Here is a 10,344-nt window from a genome sequence, read left to right on the forward strand (position 1 = left end):
GGATGCATTCATAATGTTATGGAAAAGCTACAAACAATTCTCGAAGATATCAATCCTTTCTCCAGACAATACAAAAATATGTTGCTATTTGAACAAGAAGAAATACTAAAAGCAAATCTGGAAAACAGAATGCCTATTGAATATAGCATGACTTTCATTAGAAACAAAGTAAATACTATGCACCCCGGCAGAATCAATGCTCCAACTGCCAGTGGGGAAATTGCTGCCATTTTCCACAGCGCAGATGGTGCACCCCCAGAAAACCGTGACATTACCATTCATCCAAAAAGTGGCATTTTGCAAAATATATCTATTCTAAGTAGGCTCTGTGACCCAATGTGCTATCCTTTGTTTTTCCCTTATGGGGACTCTGGGTGGACTACAGAACTAAAAAAAAAAGATGGTCGAGGAAATGTGACTCAACTTCAATGGTATGCATACCACTTTGCCATTCGTGCTGGTACTTTTAACCAGTTCCTTAATGCAGGAAAGCTGACACACCAATTTATGGTTGATGCCTATTGCAAAACTGAAGCTAACCGTTTGAATTGGGTGCGCAAAAATCAAAATACAATAAGAGCTGAAGAATATGATGTCCTTCAACAATTTGTTACCAATCACAATTTCATGGACATAGATATTCTGCCTGGAAAAAAATTCATATTGCCATCAACTTTCCAAGGAAGTCCCAGGAATATGGCACAAAACTACCAAGATGCCATGGCAATGGTCAGGAAATATGGCAAACCAGACCTATTTTTAACAGTAACGTGCAATCCAAAATGGAAGGAAATTAAAGATAATTTGCTGCCCAATCAGCAACCATGCGACAGGCCGGATTTAGTAGTACGAGTATTTAACATGAAGCTAAAATTGCTACTTGGAGACTTAACCATATATCACAGATTTGGACGTGTTAATGGTATGGTGTATGTAATCGAGTTCCAAAAAAGAGGTCTCCCTCATGGACACATATTGGTATTTATGGCCCCGGAATACAAAGCATGGGATAAAGAAAGAATTGACAAAATTGTTTGTGCAGAGCTCCCACACAAAGACACTCATCCAAAGCTTTATGAAACTGTAACATCTTGCATGATACATGGTCCATGTGGTCCTCTTAATCCTAATGCACCATGTATGGACAATGGAAACTGTACTAAAGGCTTTCCCAAAGATTTCTGTTCTGAAACTAATAGCAATATAAATGGATACCCTAAATACCAACGTCGCGATGATAACAACTTTGTTACACTTGGTGGAAACAAGATTGATAATAGATGGGTTGTGCCTTACAATCCTTATCTTTCCTTAAAATACAATGCCCACATAAACGTTGAGATTTGCAGTTCTATACAAAGTGTTAAATATTTGTTCAAATACGTTTACAAATGGCATGATTGCGCAAATATCCAGTTTGTTACTTCTGCCACAGAACAAGAAGCTACGGTTGAATGGGATGAAGTAAAAAATTACTTAGAAACTCGATATGTAAGTGCGTCTGAAGCATGCTGGAGACTCAGGGAATATAAAATGCACCATCAAACTGATCATGTGGAAAGATTAAATGTCCACCTTGAACACAAGCAGACAATATGCTTCACACCAGGTAAAGAAGCTGAAGCTGTGCAGCAGAAAAACAACAAGTCTAAACTTCTTGCTTGGTTTAAACTGAATCGAGAAGATCCTAATGCCCAACAATATTTATACATTGAAATCCCTGAACATTACACATGGGATGATAAAAATTGTATATGGAAACCATGTAGCAAAGGTCATAAAACCACAATTGGCAGAATGTTTAATGTTAGCCCATTAGAGAGAGAAAAATACTTTCTCCGAATTCTCCTCAATGTTAAAGGCGTTACATCTTTTGAGGATCTGAAAACAACTGAAGGTATCTGTTTTCCTATGTTCCAAGAAGCATGTATTGCAAGAGGATTAACTGATGATGACTCTGAATGGGATACTTGCCTAACAGAAGCTGCCACTTATCAAATGCCAATACAACTTAGACAATTGTTTGCATTTATTTGCATCATGTGTGAGCCATCTAATCCCGCAGCATTGTTTGAAAGGCACAAGAAAAATCTCATGGAAGACTATACCACATGTTTCCCTCATGTAGAAAAGGCCCTCTATATGACATTATATGAAATAGAGTCTGTTACGGACACATGGAAAGTCATTACAAGATTTTGGCCTACAACTTCCTGTTGGCAAGTACGATGATCCAATCAATTCTGGCAAATATTACGACCCTGTTGCGGAAAAGGATTTGTTTCAGAAGAAATTCCACATGTTAAACCCAGGACAACTAAAGGCTTTCGAAAAAATCAAAGAAGCTTATCATAATCAGAATTTAGAAAAACGCAGATTTTTTAGTGATGGACCGGGTGGAAGTGGTAAAACATTCCTATATAATACAATCATGCATTACGTTCGAAGCAAAAATGAATTAGTCTTGCCATGTACATTTACAGGCATTGCTGCCACTTTGCTGGAGGGAGGCCGAACTTCACATAATCTTTTCAAACTGCCTATACCAATTAATGAAACGTCCATGTGCAATATTCGTCATGGCAGCAATACTGCTAATGAGTTGAAAAGTGCCAAACTCATAATCTGGGACGAAGCTTCTATGGCCCCAGCTCATGCTGTAAATGCAGTTGACACATTCTACAAAGAACTCATGGCTGAAGATCCAAAAGTTCCATCCAAAAAACCCTTCGGAGGTACGGTGTTTCTTTTTGGTCGAGATTTTCGACAAATCCTTCCTGTTGTACCACATGGCAGCAGAACTGAAATAATTTCAGCATGCATAAAAAACAGCTATTGTTGGAGGAATATTGAAGTCCTTAAATTGGAATAAAACATGCGTACCAATGAAAACAATGTACCCGAAGAACATCAAGGCTTTTCCCAATGGCTTTTAAACCTTGGAGATGGAAAACTTCAAGAACCAGGACTAGAGGAAGGTATTTTTTAAATTCCTTCTGTCTGCATTGAAAATGGATGTATTGTTGATGCTGTCTTTCCTCAAGTCATTGAACCAGAAGATGAAAGCATTACAAACCGTGCAATCCTCACTCCAAAAAACGAACATTCACATGAACTGAATGAAAGTGTTCTTAGAAGAATTCAGTCTGAATTGAAATGCTACACCAGTATTGATTCCATTCAACAAGATACTGCAAATGCTGAGGAGGCAGATAACTATCCAATGGAGTTCTTAAACAGCTTAATGCCTGGTGGTATGCCTCCTCATAGATTAAATTTGAAAGTTGGAGCAGTAGTCATACTTTTAAGAAACCTTAACTCAATAAAAGGTCTTTGCAATGGCACCAGAATAGTTGTAAAGCAAATGATGTCAAAAGAAACAAGGCCCGCACCTGTTACCAAAGTAAAGGTTGGTGCAGAGAATGGAAGGTAAGTGCCAAAACCAACAGAAAATCATATAAAGAAAAAAGCACTAATCAATACCCAATATAACAAAATTTTATTAAATAAGTTAAAAATAACAGAACAAGAAAATAAGCACAAAGGGATGTGACAAGGTAAGCCAGACAAATGTGGCACCGCAAACAGAGACAGGTGCATTCAGGTCTATATAGGTACAGTACATAGCAAATGCTCTAAGAATCTACCATATATTATAATCAAGCGAGGCACATATGTACCAAGTGTGTAAGGAAAGCAGTATGCCACCCTTAGAGGCAGAGCAAAGGAAGATCCAAAGGTATGACCAAGTAAAAAAATGTGGATTACCTGAATGCACGCTGGAGCTCTGAGGTGCCACAGTCCCCAACGCGCGTTTTGGCGCTACAAGCCTTCCGGGGGATATTGATTATAATATATGGTAGATTCTTAGAGCATTTGCTATGTACTGTACCTATATAGACCTGAATGCACCTGTCTCTGTTTGCGGTGCCACATTTGTCTGGCTTACCTTGTCACATCCCTTTGTGCTTATTTTCTTGTTCTGTTATTTTTAACTTATTTAATAAAATTTTGTTATATTGGGTATTGATTAGTGCTTTTTTCTTTATATGATTTTCTTTCGTAAAGCAAATGATGTCAAAAGTCATTGACTGTGAAATCCTCACTGGATCATTTAAAGGTACAAGGGTATTCATTCGCAGAGTTATTCTGGCACCAAGCGATCCTGATCTTCCTTTTACATTAAAACGAAAACAGTTTCCCTTAAGACTTGGTTATGTTATGACCATCAACAAAAGTCAAGGGCAAACACTCGATTCAGTTGGCATATATTTGCCATCTCCAGCCTTCAGCCATGGCCAACTTTATGTCGCCTTTTCAAGAACAAAATCCTTTCAGCAAGTCAAAGTTTTCGCTACTGATCAACAAGGCAACTTAAAGAAAGACCACAGAGTTTACACCAAAAATGTTGTTTACAAAGAAGTTTTTGCACAATAATTTTTTTCTTTATCTAATACTTTAATAAAATTTTAAATGTTATATATAATAGTTAATATGTGTCTTTTTGTTCTATGCCTAAATGGGTGACACCTGTGCAGTGTGGTGCCTGCGTAAAAAACGCGTGCATACTGCACTATGATGACATTTTGTGTGTGAACATTACACACAGTGTCTTAAAAAAAATGGCACCACATATTGTGAGATACGCACATGTTTACTCAGGTTCTATTTTATACGAGCACCACATCACAACATGGCAGCAGCACATACCAGGATGGGGACGTAGGATGACAGCACCACATCACAAAACGGGGGCGCAGGATGGGAGCAGCACATGACAGGATGCAGGCGCAGGATAGAAGCAGCACATGACATAATGTGAGCATCACATAACAATGACAACATGCAGACGCACTAAACAGGATAAGATCACAGGATAGGGGCTGCACATGACAGAAAATGAGCGCAGGATAAGAGCAGCATATGACAGGATGAAGGTGCAAGATGGTAGCAGCACATAAAGTTAGGACACAGGATGGAAGCAGCACATACCAGGATGGAGACCATATACCAATGTAAATGCTCGCCACCCGGGCGTAGAACGGGTTCAATAGCTAGTAAATATATGTGTCTCTATATATATAAAATATATATAAAAAACGAAACCCGACTTTGGAGTAAAGATTGCCGACCCGATCCCACAGTGGGATCGGATCGGGTTTCACGAAACCCGATTTTGCTAAAAGTCGGCGCCTTTTGAAAATTGCCGATCTGTTTCGCTCAACCCTACTCAAGATCCCAGGGAGACTATGAGAGAATAGCGCTGTACAGAAGAGAGTAAGGTTGAGGCTCAGTATAGATAAATCCATTACTTATCTGAGGGAGCGATGGTATCTTACTTCCATGCGGTTACATATCCTGGAATGCAGAGCCAGCGTTGGAGGATGAGTGGGATATGCCGACACAGTCCGTGTCTAGGCAGTGGGAAGACTACTGATAATGTCCCCCACCATGTTTAAATACGGCTCAAGCCGGTCATATGACCGGATATGTGGTGCCCGCGGGCGCATGCGCAGAGCGCATTTGTGAGAAACCTGAAAAAATGAAGTCGCTCAACCCTACTGACCACCGTCACTTTATGTGGTTATAACTCTGGAACGCTTCAATGGATCCCACAGATTCGGAGAATGTTTTTTCGTGACATATTGTGCTTCATGTTAGTGGTAAACTTTCTTCGATATGACTTGTGTTTATTTACGAGAAAAACGGAAATATGGCGAAAATTTCACAATTTTCAAAATTTGAATTTTTCTGCCCTTAAATCAGAGAGTAGTGTCACACAAAGTACTTAATAAGTAACATTTCCCACATGTCTACTTTATATCTGCACAATTTTGGAAACAATTTTTTTTGTTAGGAAGTTAAAGGGTTAAAAGTTGACCAGCAATTTCTCATTTTTACAACAAAATCATTTTTTTAGGGACCACCTCACATTTGAAGTGACTTGGGGGGTCAAATATAACAGAAAATACCCAAAAGTGACACCATTCTAAAGACTGCATTCCTCAAAGTGCGCAAAACCACACTCAAAAATGACCCGTTGAAGCGCAATGTAAGAGCGAAACGATCGTCGTCTGTATTTGCTCCATCGTTTTATCCGCCTGCTGTTGGTATTATGATGCCACAATAAAGGATTTTGTTGCACAGGACGGTGTGTGCCTATCCGCTTTCTTTTCTATGGATATACACATTCAAAAGTTTATTAACCCTTCAGGTGCTTCACGAGAACTAAAGCAATGTGGAAGGAAAAAATGAACATTTTACTCTTTTCTCAAAATGTTTTACTTTGGAACCAATTTTATTTTTATTTCACAAGGGTATCAGGGGAAAACGGACCACAACATTTGTTGTTCAATTTCTCCTGAGTACGCTGATGCCCCATATGTGGGGAAAAGCCACTGGGTGCATGGCAGGGCTCAGAAGGGAGGGAGCACCGTTTGACTTTTTGGCTGGAATCAATGGTGGTGCCATGTCACGTTTGGAGACCCCCTGTTGTACCTAAACAGTGGTAACCCTCCAATTCTAACTCCAACCCTAACCCCAACACACCCCTAACCCTAATCCCAATCCTAACACAAGCCCTAACCCTAGACTTAGCCCAACTCATACCCTAATGGAAATAAAAAAAATGTATTTCATTATTTTCCCTAAGGGGGTGATTAAAAAAAACATCGTAAATAAAATCCCCTTTTATTGAACCAATAGGAAAATGTTCCCATTGTTGCTGGGTGCCAGCCGGCAGATCTCGGTGGGCGCACTGCGCATGTACCCATCACTTTCTCCCGGAAGAAGATGCAAGTCACCCGGGTGAATTCACAGTACCGGGTCGGGGTGATAGAGGGGCTCCGTTTCTCTCTCCTCTGATGTGCAATCACATTAGAGTGGAGTGAAATTAAATGGAAAAATCAGACTTTTTTTGCAGTCGCTGTTATACCATTGATAACGACGATCATAACACTGGGATCGGCAAAAACCTACCCCCGGTAGCCGAGACACCGGAGAAATTCCGACTCTGTGGAGGTACTATAAACTTTTTCCACAACGCCGTTAAAAAGAGGCACTGTAGTTTAGGTACCCTTAACTGCTGCAGTAAAAAGGCGTATCGGCGGTCGTTAACCCCTTTACCCCCAAGGGTGGTTTGCATATTATATGACTGGGCCAATTTTTACAATTCTGACCTCTGTCTCTTTATGAGGTTATAACTCTGAAATGCTTCAACGGATCCTGATGATACTGATACTGTTTTCTCGTGACATATTGTACTTCATGACATCATGGCAAAATTTCTTTGATATTACCTGAGTTTATTTGTGAAAAAAATGGAAATTTGGTGAAAATTTTGAAAATTTCCGAATTTTCAAACTTTGAATTTTTATGCCCTTAAATCACAGAGATACAGTACAGACCAACAGTTTGGACACACCTTCTCATTTAAAGATTTTTCTGTATTTTCATGAAGATGAAAATTGTACAATCACACTGAAAGCATCAAAACTATGAATTAAAACATGTGGAATTATATACTTAACAAAATAGTGTGAAACAACTGAAATTATGTCTTATATTCTAGGTTCTTCAAAGTAGCCACCTTTTGCATTGATGACTGCTTTGCACACTTTTGGCATTCTCTTGATGAACTTCAAGAGGTAGTCACCGGAATAGTCTTCAGTTATGATCCGATGACCTTGGAGCAGCATGAGAACTTTCACTGGAGAAGGTGGTCACTATACTGACCGCAATCCTGAACTTAACACAACAAATAGAAGTAGCCGTGGAGTGTACCTAACAATCCTAGACACCTCGTCACAGCCGGAGGACTAAATACCCCTAAAGATGGAAATAGGAATACTATCTTTCCTCAGAGCAGATCCCCAAAGGATAAACAGCCACCCCCCAAATATTGGCGGTGAGTTGGAGAGGAAAAAACATACATAGTAACATAGTAACATAGTAACATAGTTAGTAAGGCCGAAAAAAGACATTTGTCCATCCAGTTCAGCCTATATTCCATCATAATAAATACCCAGATCTACGTCCTTCTACAGAACCTAATAATTGTATGATACAATATTGTTCTGCTCCAGGAAGACATCCAGGCCTCTCTTGAACCCCTCGACTGAGTTCGCCATCACCACCTCCTCAGGCAAGCAATTCCAGATTCTCACTGCCCTAACAGTAAAGAATCCTCTTCTATGTTGGTGGAAAAACCTTCTCTCCTCCAGACGCAAAGAATGCCCCCTTGTGCCCGTCACCTTCCTTGGTATAAACAGATCCTCAGCGAGATATTTGTATTGTCCCCTTATATACTTATACATGGTTATTAGATCGCCCCTCAGTCGTCTTTTTTCTAGACTAAATAATCCTAATTTCGCTAATCTATCTGGGTATTGTAGTTCTCCCATCCCCTTTATTAATTTTGTTGCCCTCCTTTGTACTCTCTCTAGTTCCATTATATCCTTCCTGAGCACCGGTGCCCAAAACTGGACACAGTACTCCATGTGCGGTCTAACTAGGGATTTGTACAGAGGCAGTATAATGCTCTCATCATGTGTATCCAGACCTCTTTTAATGCACCCCATGATCCTGTTTGCCTTGGCAGCTGCTGCCTGGCACTGGCTGCTCCAGGTAAGTTTATCATTAACTAGGATCCCCAAGTCCTTCTCCCTGTCAGATTTACCCAGTGGTTTCCCGTTCAGTGTGTAATGGTGATATTGATTCCCTCTTCCCATGTGTATAACCTTACATTTACATTACATACACAGGCAGAAAAACAGGATTTAGCACAGGAGGCCACTCTAGCTAAATTGGACAAGATAGGACAGAGTTCTGTGCGGTCAGTATTAAAACCCTTCAAAAATATCCACAGCAGAATATACAAAAACTTCCTACATCTAACTAAAGATGTAGGAGCGTATATCTGCAACTCCAGCGAATCCTACAATCAGAGCAGGAATACAAACAAAAACAAGCACACAGCAGTGTGCCACAGACACAAAAAACAAACACTTATCTTTGTTGAATTTGGCAGCTAAGCAGGAGAAGCCAGAAAGTGATCCAACACTTCACAAGGAACATTGACAACTGGAAAGGGCTAATAAATCCTGCACACCTAAATATCCCAGTCAGAATTGTAATCAGCAGACACACCTGGCCAGGACTGCGACTCAAAGACAACTGCATTCCCACCTACAACCACTGGAGGGAACCCAAGAGCAGAATTCACAACAGTACCCCCCCTTGAGGAGGGGTCACCGAACCCTCACCAGGGCCCCTAGGACGATCAGGATGAGCCAGATGAAAGGCACGGACCAAATCAGCAACATGGACATCAGAGGCAAAAACCCAAGAATTATCCTCCTGGCCATAACCCTTCCATTTGACCAGGTACTGAAGCTTCCGCCTCGAAAAACGGGAATCCAAAATCTTCTCAACAACATATTCCAACTCCCCATCAACCAACACAGGAGCCGGAGTATCAACAGAGAGAACAACGGGCTCCACATATTTCCGCAACAAAGATCTATGGAAGACATTATGGATAGCAAAAGAGGCCGGAAGCGCCAGTCGAAAAGACACCGGATTAATAATCTCATAAATCCTATAAGGACCAATAAACCGAGGCTTAAACTTAGGAGAAGAAACCTTCATAGGAACTGTTATGATCTGATGGCCTAGGAGCAGCATGTGACGTACTCTGGAGAAGGTGGTACCTGTACTGACCGCAGACCCTGAACTTAGCAGCGCAACTAGAAATAGCTGTGGGATGTACCTAACACTCCCGAGACACCTCGACACAGCCTAAGGACTAACTTCCCCTAAAGATAGAAATGGAAAACTATGTTGTCTCAGAGAAAATCCCCAAAGGATAGACAGCCCCCCACAAATATTGACTGTGAGAGGAGAGGGAAATGACAAACGCAGACTGAAATCAGGATTAGCAAAGGAGGCCTAACTAGCTAAAAAGAAAGAATAGGACAGAGAACTATGCGGTCAGTATTAAAACACTCGAAAATATTCACCACAGAAAATACAAAACTCCACATCCGACTAAAGACATGGAGGGTATATCTGCATCTCCAGAGATACCGCTTGGCTGCAAAAAATCCTTTCACAGACAAGCTGGACAAGACAAAACATGAAAATGCACTGAACTATAAGGCCCACAGCATGTGGACAGCAGAAACAAAGCCAGGACTTATCTTTGTTGAAAAGCACAGCAAACAGGAGAGACTAGAAAGGGATGTGAATCCTCCAAATACAATGGACAACTGGCACTGACCAAAGGATCAAGCAGGACTAAATAGCTGAGTCCAAACTGCAAAAAGTGAACACACCTGATAAATG

General features: G+C 40.6%; 2 protein-coding genes across 2 annotated transcripts; both read left to right on the top strand.

Annotated features, from left to right (window-relative positions):
- The first annotated feature begins 627 nt into the window (after positions 1–627).
- LOC138644626 (uncharacterized) lies at positions 628–2,232 on the top strand. The gene has a single exon (XM_069733253.1). The coding sequence runs from the start codon at positions 628–630 to the stop codon at positions 2,230–2,232; it is 1,605 nt and encodes a 534-aa protein (XP_069589354.1).
- A 67-nt stretch (positions 2,233–2,299) lies between these two features.
- Positions 2,300–2,872, top strand: LOC138644696 (ATP-dependent DNA helicase pif1-like). The gene has a single exon (XM_069733381.1). The coding sequence runs from the start codon at positions 2,300–2,302 to the stop codon at positions 2,870–2,872; it is 573 nt and encodes a 190-aa protein (XP_069589482.1).
- The last annotated feature ends 7,472 nt before the right edge of the window (positions 2,873–10,344 follow it).

Source organism: Ranitomeya imitator, chromosome 1, assembly GCF_032444005.1.
Source record: "Ranitomeya imitator isolate aRanImi1 chromosome 1, aRanImi1.pri, whole genome shotgun sequence".
Lineage (NCBI taxonomy): Eukaryota > Metazoa > Chordata > Amphibia > Anura > Dendrobatidae > Ranitomeya > Ranitomeya imitator.